Below are 21,804 nucleotides of genomic sequence, written 5' to 3' on the forward strand. Positions count from 1 at the left end.
GGGATATGCAAATGGCATAGCCTTTTATTTACCATTTTTCCGCAATCTCAATGCTTGAACACAGGTTCAGCAAACTTTATGTAGAGCCCATTGTTTATCTTGGTCATGACTTTCACTTCAAAATATGCACAATGCACATTTTTTACAAATTCTGTAATATCTTGTCTTTGCTTGAGGACTACATAACTTGTACAAATATAATAAAATATGTTTGGATTATTCAAACACTTGCATGAAGACATTTTACTCAATTTTCAGCACAAGTTTGACATGATAACCTCAAAAATAAACTGAACTCACACCGATAAACACTGCTGCATGGAACTCTCAAGATCCAGAAACAAATGACTGAAGGCAATGATGCCAACGTGAAGATTTAGTTTACAAACTCCCAGAATTTACTCCTAATTTAATATATTCCATAATAATATAACTCATGACATCAACTTAGCTGATTTGTGAAAAATCAGTGCATGATAGATAAAGAAAAAAAACAAATAACATTTCTGAAATCAGTGTAAAAAACCGAGTTAAAAACAGCTATTAGTTTACAACCATCGAAAACATGCAGAGTGGTGTTATTAATCAGATAATGATAAAAAAAGTAATCTAAAAATCCAGCATTATATCCATTGTTGTATGTGAGATGTATTGTGAAAAAGAATGCCTAAATGAACAAATTCAATTATAAATTCATATATTTTTTGTCTAAAATCACTAATATATGTATTTACTCACCATGCATAGCATGCTTTTCATCACTCATTAATACAGAGAGAGCCCAAAAGGCATCCTGAAATAAAAAGAACAAGCAATTTCTATTACACCTCCAAAAACAAAACTAAAAATTTCATTTCATAGCAAATATTTCATCCGTTAAGTGTTTCTGGTATATTATATCTTATTAATTCACAATAACACCTTGTTAAAAACTGCAATCACTTTTAATATCTAAGTAAATCACACAATTTTAGGATGTCCTCAAGATAGCTGCTGTTGTTTGACACAGTATTTGTTATTAGCATTAGTAGAGGCATATGATGTAAGAAAGCAAGCTTATGCAGCATCAGCCAAAAAAAAAAAAAAAAAAACACCACTCCCATTTCACCCCTCCGTTCGTTCGAAATACCGGTCCAGCTGAGCCTTAAATTTATTTAGGCTATCAACTTCTACAACAAGGGATGGAAGTCTGTTTCACCAACCAACTACCCACTGGATAAAGGCAAATTTCCACACATCTATCCTACATCTGTCTCTCCTCAATTTGAATTTATGCCCTCTCAGGTGATTATTCTGAGCAACAGAAAGGATCCCATAGGCATTGAGCATACTCAAACCATTCAAGGCATTATACACCTCTATCAGATCACCTCGCCGGTGCCTAGTCTCCAGACACTATAATTTGCAAAACTTAAGCCTTTCTTCGTAAGAGCAACCCTTTGTTCCATTCACTAATCTTGTTGCCCTTCTCTGTACTCGTTCCAGCAGCCCTACATCCTTCTTGAAATGTAGCCTCCAGACCTATATACAGTACTCAAGGTGTGGCCTGACCATTGCCTTATACAAGGGAATAATCACCGCCTTATCCCTGCTAGAAAAATTCCTGTATATCACTGACAAGACACCATGAGCTACTCTTGCAGCCTGTCTGCACTGCTCAGAAAACTTCATATCTGCCTGCACAATTATCCTCAGGTCCTTTTCATTCTCTACCACTGTCAGTGTAGTACCACAGAGTTGATATGTTGCACTGGGGGTTGCTGTTTCCCATATGTAGTACTTTACATTTGTCAATGTTAAAGTTCATTTGCCACCTCTCAGCCCATCTGCTCAACCTTTCCAGATCCTGTTGCAGCAGCAGCATAGTGTCAGTAGTGTCCTTAACAACCCTGCCAACCTTTGTATCGTCTGCAAACTTGGCCATTAAGCTTGATATACCATCATCAATATCATTTATAAATACAGAAAACAACAATGGACCCAACACTGAACCCTGAGGGACTCCACTAAAAACATTAGTCCACAATGAGCAGTGTCCATTGATTACCACTCTCTGTCTTCTCCCCCTCAACCATCCCTTTATCCATAGCAGCGATTTACCTCCAATGCCACACTGCTCCAATTTGTGCAGCAGCCTTCCATGTGCAACAGTATCAAAAGCCTTTCTAAGATCCAAATATATAATATCAAAGTTATTCCCTGCATCCAGTTCTTTTGTGACTGCTTCATAGTATCCAATCAAATTGGTCAGGCAAGACTTTCCCTTAACAACACCGTGCTGTGTCCGAGCTATAACTGAAGTCTTGTCTAGATTATTCTGCAGTGCTTCTTTAACCAGTGCCTCCATTAATTTTCCTGGAATATAAGTTAAACTCACAGGTCTATAATTACTTGTGTCAGCCTTTGATCCTCCTTTGTGAATTGGGGTCACATTTGCACATCTCCAGTCTATGGGTACCTCCCCTGAGTCCAAAGAAGCTCTCATAATTATGGCTAAGGGTTTGTTTACTTCCTTTGCTGCCTCCTTTAATAAAAACTGGATAGATCCCATCCACCCCCGGGTGCCTTTTTTATGTTTATCCTCAACGATTTCTCCTCCACTTTCCTCTCAGTTATTACAAAATCATCTAGCTCACTGCCAGAGTTTACTCCACCTCTGGCATTCCCCTTGCTGAATAACTCCTTATGTGTGAATGTAGATGCAAAATACTCGTTTAGTTTGTTAGCCACCTGAGCAGGATCCTCAACTGTTGAACCATCAATATCCAGTGGACCAATCTGATTCATCCTTCTTCTTCTGGAGTTTACATAGGTAAAAAACTCTTTTCTGTTTTTCTTTTTATCCTTTGCCAAAGATTTCTCATATTTAGGGGGGCAAAGGCCTGCGTAATCTCTTTTGTGACTTGGTTACAGACCAGCTTATATCTATCATAGGCTTCTATGTCACCCATTAATTTATATGTATCCCATGCATTTTTCTTCTCTGCCATGTCTCATTAGTTCATCTGACATCCATTTAAGCCTAAACCTTGAACAATATTTCTTAGTTGGTATCTAAAGCCTAGTAGCTTCTAAGATAAGTTCTTTGAATGCTTCCCATTTTGAATTTGCTGTTGGTAACATCATTAGTTGGTCCCACTGTATAGAATTTAAATACTGTCTCAGACCATCGTAGTTGCCTCTACAAAAGCAAAAACCCTTCCCTTTACCCCTGATGGTAGTTACCTCTTTGAGTAAATCCCACTTCAGCACACTGTGACCACTGCCACCTAGTGGTTCCTTTATCTGCAGATTCTTAATGCATGAAGAATCACTACTGATAATCAGATCAAGAGTATTACTCCCTCTAGTTGCCTCCAGAACATGCTGATGTAGAAAACAATCATCCAATAAAACCACAAAAGGCTTGCTATTGTGTGAGTGACCAAATTCTAGTCAATATCTGGGAAATTGAAATTCCCCATTATAAGACTCTCTGATTGACTGGCCCACTCTATTTCCCTGTACAGTTTCTTATTATACTCATCAGAGTCATTAGGCCTATAACACACTCCTACTCTCAATTTTGATCTCCCAATGCTTATGTCACACTAAACTGACTCGACACTGCACTGTCCAGTAATGTCGGCTGGCTTCACTTACTTGGATTTTGTGTGTTTCTTAACTAATAGCATAACCCCTCCTCCCTTCCTATCCTGTCTATCCTTCCTGTACATATTGTACTCCCCAAATTCCAGTTCTGCATTCCTTATATCTGTGTGACACCTCGTCTCTGATATCCCAACAATATCTGCCTTTGATGTTTTCAGCAATACCTCAAATTCATCAAATTTATTTACCAAACTCCTGGGATTGGTGTATACGCAAGTATACATGCACCTGTTCCTATTCTTAGCTACCCTAACAACCCATGTGTTTACTTGTACCGCAACGACTCCCAGCAGTCTCTGAGATACCTTGCATCTTGTTTTCCAGGTTGCTGCTCATTCCAATGGAAGCAGTGCAAGAATCACTTTCACCTCTGTCAGTGGCTACTGTTAATCTATTTGTCCTTGTATCCCCAGAAGCTAGCAGTTTTCCGACCCACCTAACACTGCCTCGATAGCATCAGCAAATATTCTTGCACCCTTTCTATTTAAGTGTATTCCATCTCTGTAGTACAGTCTCTCCTGTTAACAAGTACAGAACAGGCTGAAAAAAATTCTACTCCTTGGGCCTTGCACAAAATATTTCCAGGACTGAATTGATCGACAAAGTTATATAAAGATTTATAAGTTTTATAAGTTAAGTTTTATGTTTGTTGTTTGTTATTTGGTTTTTAGGAGCATTAGAAACTAAGGCCATATTGCTCTGGGATATGCAGTGGTCATTCCCTGACCTTTCGCATCCTCCGTATTTAGTGGTGACAGGCTCGAACCCCGGTCTAATCAAGAAGCGTGTGCTATGCACTGCTGCTCCTTCCCACCTGGCTACGGAGGTGGCTGTTAAGTTTTATAAAGAGAACTAGCATTTTTCTGGCATCATGCCACTGACTCTCTGATTTTACAGTTTAAGTCACTAAATATTACAATCCTCTTTGATACTTTCTCATCATTAGCTGCATAAAAATACTATATAAAGCAATATCACATTGGATACTCTTGATATGCCTAAAAAGCAGGAACTACAGTCAAACTTAGTTATAACGAGCACAGAAATAACAAGATCACGGTTGTAACGAGCAAAAACCCATAATGATTTTAATTTGCGCGTATTCCGATACAATCGCTCACTGTTATAACAAGAGTACTACACAGATATACCAAACAAATTTTGGTAACTATGCAAACATTCTTAATTGCTTGGATAGTTGAAAAAACCCAATTCTTCGAATAGACGAAAATGAAAAGGGCTACTTAAATTCATGACCACCTGCACCGGATCAGCGGCCGGTTTATGATCTTGTCCTTCTGGGGATGGGCACTATACAATAGTGCATTGGCGTTCCAATAGTTGCATTATCCTATTTACAGATTGTGTTGCATTCGTCAAACCATAAATTTATTTTGGGACTTCTAAGAACTTTTTATGCATTTCGGCACTTCTAAGAACCGTGTATGCATTTCGGGACTTCTAAAAACTTCGTATGCATTTCGGGCTTCTAAGAAAGTTGTATGCAGATCACTTTATCGTTTTAAAGTAAAATCAGTTAGAAATGAACCCCTCCTTCGGAAACAGGTCTTCTAAAAAAAGAAAGTGTCTCTTGATTCCCAAAAAAGTCAAAACTATTCGTGAGTTAGAATGTGGTACAAAAAATGTTGAAGTGTGTAAAAAGTTTTTTTTGTCCTCTTCAAGTGTATCAACATTGTGAAATAAAGATGTTTACATATCAGCACTGGAAAAGAACATAGCAGAAAAAAAAAAAAAAGTTTTAGGAAGTGCAAGGTTACAAACATTGATCAAACATTGCTTCAATGGTTTGCCACACAAAGAAGTGGTGGATTTTCAATACATGGTCCAATCCTGAAGGTTCAAGCAAAAAAATTTGCTAAACTATTTCGATGTGACAATTGTGTGTGTAACAACGGTTGGCTGGATTGATTTAAAAACTGACATAACATTGTTTATGCAAAAATCAGTGGAGAATTTTGATCTGCAGATCCAATAATGGCAAATGAATGGATTGACCATGTTTTGGAAGATATCAGGAAAGATTTCAATAATGAAGACATCTACAACAGTTGTGCTACTCCAACAGATTCTAGAACATTTGGGCAGATTGGCTGAGAAGTGACAACTGAAGTTTAACATTGACAAATGCAAAGTACTGCATATGGGTAGAAGTAACCCCACAGAAACATACCAACTGTGTGGTACTACACTCAGCAGCGCCGGCGCGAGGCGGGTTCAGCGCATTCCCCGGAACCGTGCTTTCTAAGGCATTGCATTAGAACTTATAAATATGCGCGCTTTTTCTGCTGCTGTACTTCTCCAATGTTTCCATGTCACTTAACGACTGGCAAAGCAAACTCCCACCATTCAACCTACTAGAAAATCACTTCGCAACAGTATGTCGCTACGTACGACCAGATGAACAAAATACTGTATTTTGTTCATCATGTATTTTAAGTACATGACGTCGTGATGATCAGTTAAATATACAACTGAACGACTGGTCTTTTGGGCGTATGCACTATGCATTACATGTTGCATTTATGATTATTTATTCATTTCATTAATTAGTTGTGTTGTGTTGTGACATTGTGAGAGATTCGTTGCTGATAGCTGCTACTTATAAATTTTTTACGGTAAGTTCCGTTTTTATTTTTTAAATTAAATTGTAAATTATAATTTTTTTAGTATCCAGTTCCGGTATGGCTAGCAGAGATAGAGATCGTGGAAGAAAATACATGGGTGGAACTGAAAAATTGAAAAGAAAGAAGAAGCGAGATAATTATGTTAAGCATCGAACAAACAGTATTATGAAATACGTTATTGAAACAAGGCGACCAAATGATGTTGAAGAACACTCGTATACAGATCAAACAGATGAATTTGAAAACAACAGAAACGAAACACAATTTCCTGTGAGCGATTGTGTAAACCACCCCAAAGAAAAAATTGAAGACATCAATAATAGAGAAACAATCAAATTTTCCACCAACAATAGTTGTGAAAATACTGAAAACCGTCCTGAGGAAGGAGAAAACAGGAATCATTTTGAAGAAGAAATGGAAGACATCAATAATAAAGAAATAATCGAATTTACCACCAAAAATTGTGAAAACACTGGAAACTGTCCTGAGGAAGAAAAAGATAGGAATTTTGACATTGAAGATCCTGGTACGTGGCCGACTGAAAGAACAAATAAAATAATAAGTTTGATAGTTAAACATGGTCCTATACAAGTCAGCCAATTTAACTTCCCTAAAAATAAACACAAAAGAAGTTTTTCTACAACATATTTTACAAGAACATTAGTGAATGGACAAAGAAAAACACAAAGATGGCTAATTTATTCTAAGTCTAAAGATAAGATATACTGTTTCGCTTGCAAATTATTTTCTACAAGTGATGTTTCATTGGGGGCAAAAGGATTTTGTGATTGGTCTCATTTAACTCGGTGAATCACAATGCACAAACGATCTTCAATACATTTACAAGCTATAAACAAATGGCTTCAAACAGAGCAAAATCTCCGCACTGACAACCTAATCAATAAAGAATTCGAAAATTGTTTAAAACTGGAAACTGAACGTTGGAAACAAGTTCTTCGAAGAATAGTTGCATCTATTTTATATTTGGCCCAACATAATTTAGCTTTCCGAAGAACTTCCGATACTTTATACTCACCACACAATGGTAATTTTTTGGGTTTAATTGAATTAATTGTGAAATTTGACCCAGTTTTAAACGATCATTTAAATAGAACAGCCATAAAAGGACACCATTATTTATCCCATTCGATTCAAAATAAATTAATAAGTGCAATGGCAAATAAAGTACAAACAGTAATTATTGATGCAATAAAGAAAGCAAAATATTATTCAATTTTATTGGATTGTACTCCATATGTGAGCCACCAAGAACAATTGTCAGTTGTTCTTCGTTACGTCAGTATAACAGATGATGATGTTGAAATAAAAGAACTACTTCAAATATTAAATTTGAAGTAGTCCACGATACAACAGGAAAAGGACTTTCCGAAATAATCAATATTATTTTGGGCATTTTTTTTTTTTTTTTGGTAGTTTTTGGCGCAAGGTTTTTGCAGTACTTTGATCCAAGCCCGAAGTGGGATTCGAACCCGTGACCTTTGGGTTGCCAGGCAGGCACTTCACCCAACCGGCTAGCCCGGTCGGCCTGGGCAATATGGGATTAAATTTATTTGACTGTCGTGGTCAAGGATATGACAATGGCACCTATATGAGGGGAATATATCAGGGAGTATAAGCAAATATATTGCATGAAAACTCAAAAGCATTTTATGTACCATGCGGAAGTCATAATTTGAATTTGTTACTGGGAGACAGCAAAATCTTCATCCAAAGCTCTAACCTTTTTTGGTGTTTTACAAAAGATATATATGACATTTGCAGCATCAACATCACGTTGGGATGTTTTAAAAAACATATTCAAGAAATTACTCCTAAGCCATTTTCAGATACTAGATGGGAATGTCATTTTAAAAGTGTAAGAGCTGTTTGCTTTCAACTTCCCCAATTTCGAAATGTTCTCAACGAAGTTGCTATAAACATATCTGACTGTAAATTAAAAAGTGAAATTTTGTTCATTGTCCGAAAAATAAACAAATTTTAATTTGTAGTTAGTCTCATCAATTGGTACGAAATATTATCTAAGGTCAATATTGTTAGTAAAGTTTTGCAGAACCAAAAAATGCATATAGATGTGGCCACAAAGCATTTAAAAGAACTGAATGCATTTTTCAAAAAATATAGAAACAAAGGATTCGTAATGCCATTTCCACAGCAAAAGGTATTGCAAAAGAATTAAATATAACACCTAATTTTAAGTCTACATACGGAGGTAAAAAAAGAAAACTTTTTGATTACGAAGGAGAGGATGAGTCGTCAACAATCAGCGATGAAGAAAATTTCCGAGTGAATTATTTTTTGACGATGATAGATTCTACATTAGTATCATTTCAAAATAGGTTTAAATTATATGAAAACCATGAAAACATTTTTGGTTTTTTATATATGAGTGAAATTGCAAATATGGATGAGCAACATTTATTCAAATGTTGTCAAGGTTTGCATCTCTATTTAGAAGGAGTTATAGATGGAGCAGATGTATATGAAGAAATCAAGATGTTCTGGACAATTATGCCAGAAAATTGTTCGAGTCTTAACACAATGAAATATATTAAAAAAAGCAATCTTTCAGAAGCATAGCCCAATTTATTAATTGGGGTATGCTTTGCAAATCATGTTGACTATGTCAGTAACCGTAGCTTCAACCGAGCGTAGTTTTTTGCAGTTAAAATTAATTAAGAATTACCTTCAATCTGCATTAAGCCAAGAACATTTTACATCTCTGGCTATTTGTCTATTGAAAGCAAGGTAGCAAATTCCGTAAATTTTGACAATGTATTAAAGACTTTTCAACGAAAAAGGCCAGAAAAATTATTTAATAATATTCTATGATCCTATATAATATGTAATAATGTGTTTATAATAAATAATTTATTTAGGTGTTCTTTTTTTTTTTTGGCCCCACACAAATTTTGAACCCAGCCCCACAAAAGTTGACACCAGCCCTGACACTTAGGGTGGTAAAAAATGAAAAAGACCTGGGAGTGATTGTGCAGTCAGGTATGAAGTTTTCTGAGCAATGCAGACAGGCTGCCAGAGCAGGTCATGGGGTATTGTCAATGATATACAGGAATTCTGCTAGAAGGGAAAAGGTGATTATCCCTTTGTATAAGGCAACAGTCAGGCCATGCCTTGAGTACTGCATACAGGTCTGGAGACCTCATTTTAGGAAGGATGTAGAGTTGCTTCAGCATGTACAGAGAAGGGCAACAAGATTGGTGAGGGGGAATGAAGGGGTTCTCTTACCAAGAAAGGCTAAAGTTCTGCAATTGCAGTGGCTGGAGACTAGGCACCTGTGAGGTGATTTGACTGAGGTGTATAAGGCTTTGAATGGGTTGAACACACTGAATTCTGCCGGGATTCTTCTGCTAGCTCAGATTGCAAACCTCAGGAGGCATAAATTTAAATTGAGGAAAGATAGTTGTAGAATAGACGTGCAGAAATTTGCCTTTAGCCAGCAGGTGGTTAATTGCTGGAACAAACTTCCATCTGTTGTGTTAAATATATTCAAGGAGGAACTGGACAAACTTTTAGAGGGAATGGTTGTGTGAAATTGTTTATTTATTTATTTTTTTGGCTGATGCTACATAAGCTCATACGCTTGCTTTCTTGCATCACTTGCCTCTATAACTACTGCTACTACTAGTACAATGCTGACGAAATGGGACTTTTTTATAATTTGACAACTGACAATGCATTTAAATTCAAAGGGGAAAAATGTGTTGCTGGAAAAAAATCAAAGTCTCGTATGCGCAAATATGACAGGAACTGAAAAAAAAAAAAAAGTTTGTTATTGGAAAATCATTAAAACCTCTGTTTCAAAAACGTAAGGAAACTTCCTGTGGATTACACTGCAAAGAAGAAAGCTTGGATGACTTTGGATATTTTTCGGGAATACATAAATGATTGGAATAAGGAGCTATTCAAAAAGAATAAAAATATTTTATTGTTAGTTGATAACTGTCCTGCACATTCCCAGATTCAAAATTTATCCAACGTTAAGCTAGTGGTTCTGCCTTCCAATGCGACGTCAATTTTTACAACCAATGAACATAGGTGTAATCAAGAGTTTGAAAGGATTTTATAAAAGATTTCTAGTTCTACATCTGATCAATCAAAAAGAACAGAAACTTACCGAGTCTATATCGATATTGAATGCAATAAATTTATTGACTGATGCGAGGAACAACGTTACGCCGATAACCATATTGAATTGCTTCAAGAAATGGAAATTAAATTCAAATGAAATTTCAATCGTAGATGAAGATGATGGAAAACGAAGAAAACAACTTACCATTATCCGAATGGTTGCAATGTAACAACGTTGTAGGTTTTAATACAGATAACATCGATAAATTTGTATGAGTTAATGGTAACTTATTAACTAGTGGACTTTCTACAGATAGTGACATTGTAGTTGCTGTGCTCAACAAAGATGATAACGACAATGGTAAAGACAATAATTGTGATGATAATATGACAACTGAAAGTGAATCAAAATCAGTGCCGACAATCTCACAAGCTCAAGGTGCAATGGACACTTCAATTTTTTTGAAGGAACTGAGGCAAGTAATGAGACTTTTAATGCATTGAGTGTTTTAAGGATAAACTTACGAAATATCAAAGTGAAATCTTTAAAACAAACATCAACTTTAAGATTCATAAATAAAGACCAATTGAAATCATGTTTAGTATTAAGTGTATGGTTTTAAAATTACAGACAAATAAATTGTTTAATATTAAGTGTATTGTAGTTTAAAGAAGCATATTAATACTAATAATATGTAGGCATATACTTAGATTCAAAAAATAAAAGAAATATTAGAGAGAAAAAAATAATATATCTTTTTATCAAGTTATTGAGAATTTAAAAAAAAATAGGAGGTAAATTTAACTCATCACTGATATAAAGTGTTCATTGTTTAATGACCCCAGGGGTTTCCCCATTTCTGTTATCACTGATATAGCAAGTAACGGTTATAACTAGGAAATTATCGGTCCCTTCATTTTCATTATAACCAAGTTTGACTGTATATATATCAACCTGTTATCAAATAAATGTTAATAAGCAAAATTTGAAAAGATTTAAATTACAAAAGCCTAAAAAATGTACCTACTTCTTCATTCATATACATTAACAGGAGTGCTGCAATTTGACTCATTCCTTGACAGTAGCCAATTTCCTAGAGGGAATATGTTCAAAAAATTTAAACTAAACAGTCAGTTAATTAGTTGATAATATTTTATAAATTATGCCCAGAATCAAGAAGCACCCCATCTAATAAATTTCAAGTATCTCAAGGAAGTTTAGAATGTTTTCTATCCCGTTTGTATTTCATTTTCATCCACATTATTGCAGATTAGCATTAGTTGAGGCATATGATGCAAGAACGCAAGCTTATACAGCATCAGCCTAAAAAAAAACCTTCCCATTTCACTCATCTAGTTACTCCAAATGTTTGTCTAGTTCAGCCTTAAATTTACTGTATTTCCCCATGTATAAGACGCACCCTTTTTCGAAAAATTTGGGGTCTAAAAACTGTGTGTCTTATACAGTGGTTGTAGATTTTTTTTTACTTGCATTTCCTGCTTTTTCGTGCTTGTTGTCTTTGCCCTCATTGTTTCGCACTTGTTACCGGTATATTAGGTTGCGTTTTTCCACATTCTGCCCAGAAATAGCTCAGAAAAGATTTTCGTACAGTGCTGAATTCAAGTTAAAAGTGATCCAGTTTGCAAAAGTGAATGGAAATCATGCTGCTGAACGTCAGTTTGGTCCTCCTCCAACTGAGAAAACAATCCGAGACTGGCTATGGGAAGAAGAAACCCTACTGAAAACGTCAAGGCAGAAGAAGGCCATGAGAGGCAAGTCAGCAAAATGGCCTGATTTAGAGAGAAAATTGAAGATATGGATTAAAGAGCAAAGGGCAATTGGAATTCCTGTGTCCACAAAGATGGTTCAGCATGAGGCAAGAAGAATTGCTGATGAAAAAGAAGTTACTGATTTCAAAGAAGGACACAATTGGTGCTTCAGGTTTCATGAAGCGGAATGGACTAAGCATGCATACATGCACCAGACTTGCCCAAAAGACGCCTGAAAGCTATGAGAAGAAGGTCCTTGAATTTCATCGTTTTGTTATTCAATGTCGGAAGACACATCAGTTTGAGTTTGGACAGATTGCAAATATTGACGAAGTTCCCCTTCAATCTGATGTCCCAAGTAACAGAACTATTGATAAGAAGGGGGTGAAAACTGTAACTGTGAAGACAAGTGGACATGAAAAGAGCCATTATACAGTTGTTCTAGCTTGCTGTGCCGACGGAACCAAGCTGCCTCCTATGCTGATTTTCAAATGCAAAACAATGCCAAAAGAAGACATTCCTCGAGGAGATTGTCCACATTCATGACAAGGGTTGGATGGATCAGGATGGGATGAAGATCTGGTTTCAGAAAGTTTGGAGCAGGAGATCAGGTGGGCTCTTACGCAAACCTGCCCTATTGGTGCTTGATCAGTTCAGGGCACACATAACAAAAAACACAAAGACGATTGCTGCAGAGCAAAAAACAAAACTTGCTGTCATACCTGGAGGCTTGACATCCCAGCTCCAACCACTTGATGTCAGCATTAACAAACCCTTCAAAGCTGCCATGAGACGAATGGAACCAATGGATGATGTCTTCTGGGGACAATCTGACACCAGCAGGAAGAGTAAAGAAACCAACTATAGGAGAAGTTTGTACCTGGGTGAAAAGATCCTGGGATAAGATCAAGATTGAGATCAAGACTGAGATCGTTGTCAAGTCATTTAAGAAGTGTGGCATTTCAAATGCCATAGATGGAACTGAGGATGAGGCAATATATGAAGACAGTGATTCGTCAGCAGACACCAATGAGGACAAGCTAATGGATGGGAGTTTTGACAGTGATGAGGAGTTGTATGAATTTTATGATGAATAAAACTTGAGTTCAATAACTTTATGTAATACATTTTTTTTTCAAATTTCTGGCCCCAAAATTAAGGTGTGTCTTATACATGGGAGCATCTTATACATAGGGAAATACAGTATTTAAGCTATCAACTTCCACAACAACAGAAGGAAGTCTGTTCCAGACTCAACTACCCGCTGGCTAAAGGCAAAAACAAGTTAGACTGTATATATCAACCTGTCGATAAATAAATGTTAATAAGTAAAATTTGAAAAGATTTAAATTACAAAAGCCTAAAAAATGTACCTACTTCTTCATTCATATACATTAACAGGAATGCTGCAATCTGACTCATTGACTCAATCTTTCAACAAGAACATTTCTTTCAAATTAATAATAGGTAATTAACATATCATACGATACAGTGGAACATTATCAAATTTACAAAATTATCGTAATAACCATGTTTTAAAACATGGTTATTATATTTTAGATGCATAATACAATGTAAGAAAAAAAATACTTATGTAAAACAGAAGTAGTTTATTTTCTTATATTCTTTAACCTCACATTAGCCTTTGGAACTTTTCATTTTATAGTTTCTTTTTACATAAAAAAAAAAAAAAAGAAAAAAAAAATATAGCATTAACAAGTGGATTATGAAAAGGCATTTGACTCCATACAGCATAAGGCAATGTTTCAGGCAATGGAAAGACAAGGCATAGATACCCCCATATATTATGATTTTGAAGAAAATATATGAGAACGCTACCTCCTTTAGGAAGCTTTCAGAAGATTAGACCGGTCGCAGAGAGGAGTCAATGTGAATGGAGAGTACCTAAACCATTTACGATTTGCAGATGATATTGTGGTCATAAGCCAAGATCCCAAAGAATTAGAGGAAAATCTTAATCAGTTATGCAAAGTTAGTAAGGATTTTGGACTAATAGTAGTAGTAGTAGTAGTGGTGGTATGTGATGCAAGAAAGCAAGTATATGAGCTTATGCAGCATCAGCCAAAAAAAAAAAAAAAAAAAAAAAAAAAACACACCATTCCCTCCAAATGCCTGTCCAGTTCCTCCTTAAATATATTAAACCTATCAACTTCCACGACAGATGGAAGTTTATTCCAGCAATTAACCACCCGCTGGCTAAATGCAAATTTCCACACATCTATTCTATATCTGTCTTTTCTTAATTTGAATTTATACCCCCTTAGGTTCATAATCTGAAAAAGTGGAAGGATCCCATCAGAATTCAGCGTGCTCAACCCATTCAAGGCCTTATACACCTCAATCAGATCACTGCACAGGTGCCTAGTCTCCAGCCACTGCAATTTGCAGAACTTAAGTCTCTCTTGGAAAGAGGATCCCTTCATTCACCTCACCAATCTTGTTGCCCTTCTCTGTACAAGCTCAAGCAAATCTACATCCTTCCTAAAATGAGGCCTCCAGACCTGTACGCAGTACTCAAGGCGTGACCTGACCATTGCCTTATACAGAGGGACAATCACCTCCTTTTTCCTGCAAGCAAAATTCCTATATATCATTGACAAAACCCCATGACCTACTCTGGCAGCCTGTCTGCATTGCTCAGAAAACTTCATATCTGACTTCACAATTACTCCCAGGTCTTTTTCATTTTCTACCACCTTAAGTGTAGTACCACACAGTTGGTACATTTCTCTGGGGTTATTTCTACCCATATGCAGTACTTCGCATTTGCCAATGTTAAACTTCAGTTGCCACTTTTTAGCCCATCTGCCCAAATGACTAACGATGAATATGGTTAAAACAAAAGTAATGATGAACAAGTCTGCCACAGAAAGAGATATAATCATTGAAGGAGCAGTAATTGAAAAGATGAAGTCAGTAATTGAAAAGATGAAGTCAGTAATTGAAAAGATGGATGCATATACTTATCTGGGACAAGTCATTGGCTGTAACAATGATAAATGGCTGAAAGTCAAGAAAAGAATAAATTTTGGATGGATAGCATTCAGGAAATATAGTTACATACTGAGGAGCAATATCCCAATTAGTCCGAAACATAAAATAATGAACCACTGTATACTCCCCACGATGATTATGGAAGTGAAACTTGGGCACTCACCAAAAGAATGGAAGAGAAGCTGAGAACACAGTGAAGAATGGAACGAATTATATTGGGAATCAGACTGTTAGATAAGAAGAGAAACACATGGATTAGGCAGCAAACTCAAGTAAAGGACATTCTTATCAAAACTAAAGAACTAAAATGGTCTTGGTCAAGACACATATCTCGAAGACATGATGATAGATGGACTAAGAAAATAACAGAATAGTACCCATGAAGAGCTAGAAGAAAACCTGGAAGACAATGACAGAGATGGACAGATGAAATTCATGAGTTTGTGAGTAGTAAATGGATGGCCATTGCACAAAACAGAAGGAACTGGAAAGTTACTGGAGAGGCCTTTATCCTGCAGTGGATTGAAAATGGCTGATGATGATGATGATTAACGAGTAAAACAACCACCATGAAATTAAGTTTTAAAAAGATAATTCTTTAATTAAAATAAATCTATTATAAGTGAACAGTTGTTTCAGAAAATAATGCAACACCACATTATGTTTTTCTGTCAAATTAATTTTTGTGGCTGGCTAGAGATACTTCTGTCCCCCAGTGAAAATGAGAGCTTGGATTTATGCTCTTTAGAAACAAGTATGTTTTTCCATGAGCTGACCTAAAGTAACTAAAATCATTTTTAATTGAATAACATTGCACAGTAGGTTGAGTTGGCTTTCTGGTCCATAAAGATATTAAAAAAAAAACATTTTGGAATTCAAAAGTACATCACCAAGCATGTCAAGACTACTACTCAGGATTTCCAAGAGGTTATAATTATATATGCACCAACACCTAGCCATGATGATGAAGAGGTTGAAGAAATGTACACCGAAATTGAGACTTTTAGATGAATAGAAAACTCACTACACCACCATTATGGGGTACTTCAATGCTAAGGTTGGAAAGAAAACAAAACAACATAGAAATGGAAACTATTGGAAATTTTGAAAATCGCTAAAGAAATGAAAGATGTTTTGGTTTTTTTTAGGAGCATTAGCAACTAAGGCCATATTGCTCCGGGGATATGCGGTGGTCATTCCCTGACCTTTCTGCATCATCCGTATTTGGTGGTCACGGGCTCGAACCCCGGGTCTAATCAAGAAGCATGTGCTATGCACTGCTGCTCCTGCCCACCTGGCTAAGGAGGCGCCAGAAATGAAAGAGGTGAAAGACTTACGGAATAGGAAGAATCTCAAGGGATGTCGGTAATGAACCTTTTTCAAGAAAAGGGTGAACAGAAAGTGGACATGGAAGAGCCCAAATGGATTAAAAACCAATGAAATTAATTTCATCCTCACTAACAGAAGATATATTGTGAACAATGTTACCATCCATGATACAGATATAAGAAAAGAAAGGGGAAAAAAAAAATCATTTGAATAAATAATACAATAGTTTTTGAGATAACAGAAGAGGAGAAAAAGCAATATGAACAGGAACTTAGGAACAAGTTTGAGCTTCTGCAAACCTTTCAGGACCAAGATATTGATGAGGAATACTACAACTTTCTGAAATTGATAAAGCCCAAGGAACCTATAGGTAAAAAGAAATCCAAAGAAGAAAAATTAGTCAAGAAACACTTGTCATGATGAACCGAAGACAAAAAATGAAGAACAAGATAAACACTGACAAAGACAAAATTGAGTATACTGAGTTATGCAGTCATTAGAAAGAGACTCAGAGAGGACATAAGAAGATTTAACACAAGAAAATTGGAACAAGCATTAAAAGAAAACAAAGATGTAAATCAGCAGTCATGGACAGTAATACAGAAAGACAAAGGATACTGAATCTGAAGAATAGTGATGGTGCACTTATAAATAGCAGAGAAGACATAATTCATATAGAAGAAGACTACTACAAAGTATTATATAAGGAGGAAGAGAATGATGCCAGCAGTGGGGAAGATGGATCACAAATTAGCAACGTACGACATACCCGATATCTTTCCTAATGAGTTAGAACGTGCATTGAAGAAAATGAAGACTCAAAAAGCCACAGGTAAAGATGAAGCTACTGTAGAATTGTTAAAACTGGGAGGATACATTAGAAAAGGTGTGACCTCTAAGGAGCGGAATAATGCAATCATAATTTTGCGGAATAAGAAAGGAGACAAATCTATAAGTTGTTCACAAGGGTCATTACTAACAGATTAGAAAGAATACTTGATGAGAATCAAGCGAAAGAGCAAGCTGGCTTTACGACAAGATTCTCAACTAACGAACACTCCCCACCACGACTTATGGACACGAAACTTGGGAATTCACCAAAAGACTAGAAGAGAAGCTGAAACTACACAGTCAAAAATGGAACGAAATCAGACTGTCAGATAAGAAGAGAAACACATGGATAAAACTAAGGTAAAGGACATTCTTATCAAAACTAAACAAATGAAATGGACATGGGCAGGACATATAGCTCGAAGACATGATGGCAGATGGACAAAGAAAATAATAGAATAGTACCCAAGAGGAGCTAAAAGAAAACCTGGATGGCCATTGCACAAAACAGAAGGACCTGGAATGTTGCTCGAGAAGCATTCATCCTTCAGTGGATTGAAAATGGCAAATGTTGATGCACAGTAGGTGAATCTGTTATTCATAAAAACTCAAAAGGCACTGTCATGACTGGTAGCTTCATTTAAATTAATATATGTGAATACATACATTAATTTAAAGTAAAGTAATTCATAGGGTGTATATATGTGAATACATATATACACCCTATGAATTCAGAAAAAAACTTTTCATTGAAAATGCAAAATTTGTTACATGTATTGTTATTGTTATTTGGGGTTTTTTAGGAGCATTAGCAACTAAGGCCATATTGCTCCGGGATATGCAGTGGTCATTCCCTGACCTTTCCGCATCCTCCGTATTTGGTGGTGACGGGCTCGAACCCCGGTCTAATCAAGAAGCGTGTGCTACACACTGCTGCTCCTTCCCACCTGGCTACGGAGGCACCCGTTACATGTATGACATAATCCCATTAGTGGACTATATTATACATAATGATGTGGCATTAGAACTATGCTGGCCCAATTCACAATTTAGTACAGAATAAGGTAACATTTACAAAGGTATTTAAATAATTTGTGAGAGCAAAACAATGCAACTTGCATTTTTTTTTTTTTTTTTTTTGTGTCATAACTGTTCAGAAAAATTTGCCCCTCTGGTGAAAAAGGTTTGGGCTTATGCTTCTTTCTAAAGAACTATGTTTATTCATGAGTTGACCAGAAATAACTAATATAATTTTTGATCAAATAACATGATCAACTCAACATTAAAAGATCGAAGACGTTGAAAAAAGACATCGAAGACGTTGAAATATATATACACAACAGGATGCAAATTTACATTAAAAGGAGATAATGTAGCCTGGGCATTCAAAAAATTTCCTTAAGCCAAAGCATAATTGATTGCTGGTCCTGTGCTTTCATAAAGGCGACTACAGTTGCCTCAGAGATTTTTTAGGTTCTGTACAGTGAGAAGAACTGATGATGTTACCAACAGCAAATTCTAAATGGGAAGCATTCAAGGAAGTAATTTTGGAAGCTATTAGGCTTTTTTTTTTTTTTGTTCCAACTAAGAAATACTGCTCTAGGTTCAGGTCCAAATGGGTGTCAGATGAACTAATGAGACTCGTGGCAGAGAAAAAAAATGCATGGGATGCATATAAATTGTCAGGCACAGAAGCCTATGGTAGATACAAGCTAGTCTGTAATCAAGTCACAAAGGAGGTTAGGCAAGCATAGGCAGATTATGAAAAATCTTTGGCAAAGGGTGCAAAGAAAAACAGCAAACAATTCTTTACTTATATAAACTCTAAAAGGAAGGGAATGAATCAGATTGGTCCACTTAATATCAATGGTTTGACTGTAGATGATCATTCTCAGATAGCTGCCGAACTAAATGAGTATTTTGCATCTTCATTCATACAAGAAGTTATTCAAGGAGGAGAAGGCCAGATCTTTATCAAACTCTAACAGGGAGTTAAATGATTTTGTAATAACTGAGAGCAAAGTGGAGGAGAAATTGTTGAAGTTAAACATAAGAAAGGCACCTGGGATGGATGTGATCTTCTAGCAAAGGAAATAAACAAACCCTTAGCAATAATTATGAAAGCATCCTTGGACTCAGGGGAAGTCCCCCATGGACTGGAGATGTGCAAATGTATCTCCAATTCACAAAGGGTGACCCGAGTAATTACACACCTTTCAGTTTGAGTTCTGTTCAAGGGAAAATAATAAAGTCACTGGTTAAAGAAGCATTGCAGGATCATCTATACAAGACAGCAGTAATAATTCAGACATAGCATGGTTTGTCAAGGAGAAGTCTTGTCTGACCAATCTGATTAGATATTATGATGTGGTCACAAAGGAACTGGATGCAAAAAATAATTTTGATATAATATACTTGGATTTCGGGAAAGCTTTTGATACTATTGCACATGGAAGAATACTGTGCAAATTGGAGCAGTATTGGCATTAAGGGCCAAAAGACTAGAATACAATGGATAAAAGAATGGTTGAGTGGTGATCAATGGGTAAAGCTCTACATGGACTAATGTTATTAGTGGTGTCCCTCGGGGTTCAGTGTTGGTCCCATTGTTGTTTTCTTTATTTATCAATGATATTGATGAAAGTATATCAGGCTTAGTGTCGAAGTTTGAAGATGATACAAAGGTTGGCAGGATTGTTAAAAACAGTAATGACAGAATGCTGCTTCAACAGGATCTTGAAAAGTTTGGTAGATGGGCTGAGAAGTGACAACTGAGGCACCTCCGTAGCCAGGTGGGAAGGAGCAGCAGTGCGTAGCACACGCTTCTTGATTAGACCAGAGTAAGAGCCCGTCACCACCAAATACGGAGGATGTGGAAAGGTCAGGGAATGACCACCACATATCCCCGGAGCAATATGAGCTTAGTTGCTAATGCTCCTAAAAAGCAAATAACAAACAACAAACAAGTGACAACTGAAGTTTAACATTGACAAATGCAAAGTACTGCATATGGGTAGCAGTAACCCCAGAGAAATGTACCAACTATGTGGTGTTACACGCAGGGTAATGGAGAATAAAGAGACCTGGGGGTAATTGTGCAGTCATATGTGAAGTTTTCTGAGCAGTGCAGACAGGCTGGCAGAGTAGGTCATGGGGGTCTTGTCAATGATATACAGGAATTTTGTGAGCAGGGATAAGGAGATGATTATCCCCTTGTATAAGGCAATGGTCCAGCCACACCTTGAGTACTACGTCTTGGTCTGGAAGCCTCATTTTAGGAAGGATGTAGAGTTTCTAGAACAAGTAGAGAGAGAGGGGGCAACAAGAATGGTGAAGTGAACAAAGGGGTACTCTTATGAAGAAAGGCTTAAGTTCTTCAAATTGCAGCTTCTGGAGACTAGGCACACCTGCGAGGCAATCTGATTGAGGCGTATAAGGCCTTGAAAGGATTGGGCAGGCTTAATGCTGGGAGGATTCTTCCTCTCGCTCAGATTACAAACCTGAGGGGCACAGATTCAAACTGAGGAAAGACAGTTGCAGAATAGATGTGCGGAAGTTTGCTTTTAGCCAGCAGGTAGTTGATTGCTGAAACAAACTTCCATCTGTTGTTGTGGAAGTTGATAGCTTAAATAAATTCAAGGCAGAACTAGACAAATATTTGGAATGAATGGATCAGTGAAATGGGAATGGTTTTTTTTTTTAGTTATCTGATGCTGTATAAGCTTGCTTTCTTGCATCATGTGCCTCTACTAATGCTAATCCTATCACAAGTCTAGAAGATGATGGAATTTTATCTAAATTTAAGGAGAGTTTGGATTAATATTTGGGGGAGGGGGAACTGTAAACGAAGTGATGACAGGTAGAATTGGTTACTTTATTTTATTTTTTAATTTAATTTCATTTAATTTTTATTTATCAGAACTACATAAGCTTGCTTCCTTACATCATTTACTGATACTCATGCTAAATTGCAACAGTGGAAAAATATGTGAGATATCCGAAATAACTATATGTAGTTTCATACGATAAAATCAGCAAACATGAAATTCAATTTTTTCTTCGGTGAAGACTTAACTTTTTCTCATTTTACACTAGGCTTCACATAACATCTAAGGTCAAATAATTCTGGATAGCAACAGTCTTGTAATTGAACCTGCTTAAGTAGAAATAAAAAGTCGGAAATAATAATTTCTAAATTGACAGCTAAACACCTTTTTATCTCAATCCATTGGATGTTTCACATAAACCAAAAACAGGTAATCATCAAAACTATGGTAATTAACTTTGAATATAATCTTACACCTTGATTTTTTAACTTATGTTATCACGATTATATGACAACAAAGCAATACGTTTATAACCATTTTTGCATAGGATACTGTTTAGAGAAGATTCAAAACTTCCGTTGTTCGAATGTTTCTCTTGGTAGTCCAAATGCTGAGTATTAATGATTCCT

At 36.3% G+C, this 21,804-nt stretch overlaps 1 protein-coding gene across 1 annotated transcript in view; it reads right to left on the reverse strand.

Moving 5' to 3' along the window:
- The window catches only part of LOC150074948 (USP6 N-terminal-like protein), a 300,409-nt gene that overhangs the window by 72,099 nt on the left and 206,506 nt on the right, over positions 1-21,804 (reverse strand). The window contains exons 10-11 of the mRNA XM_090389250.1: positions 11,432-11,497; positions 739-793 (exon numbers count right to left, since the gene is read on the reverse strand). Coding sequence (XP_090245376.1) covers positions 739-793; positions 11,432-11,497 — 121 coding nt within the window. The remainder of the gene's footprint in view (positions 1-738; positions 794-11,431; positions 11,498-21,804) is intronic.

The sequence above is a fragment of the Mastigoproctus giganteus genome, chromosome 14 (genome assembly GCF_048544385.1).
Source record: "Mastigoproctus giganteus isolate SK-2022 chromosome 14, ASM4854438v1, whole genome shotgun sequence".
NCBI lineage: Eukaryota > Metazoa > Arthropoda > Arachnida > Uropygi > Thelyphonidae > Mastigoproctus > Mastigoproctus giganteus.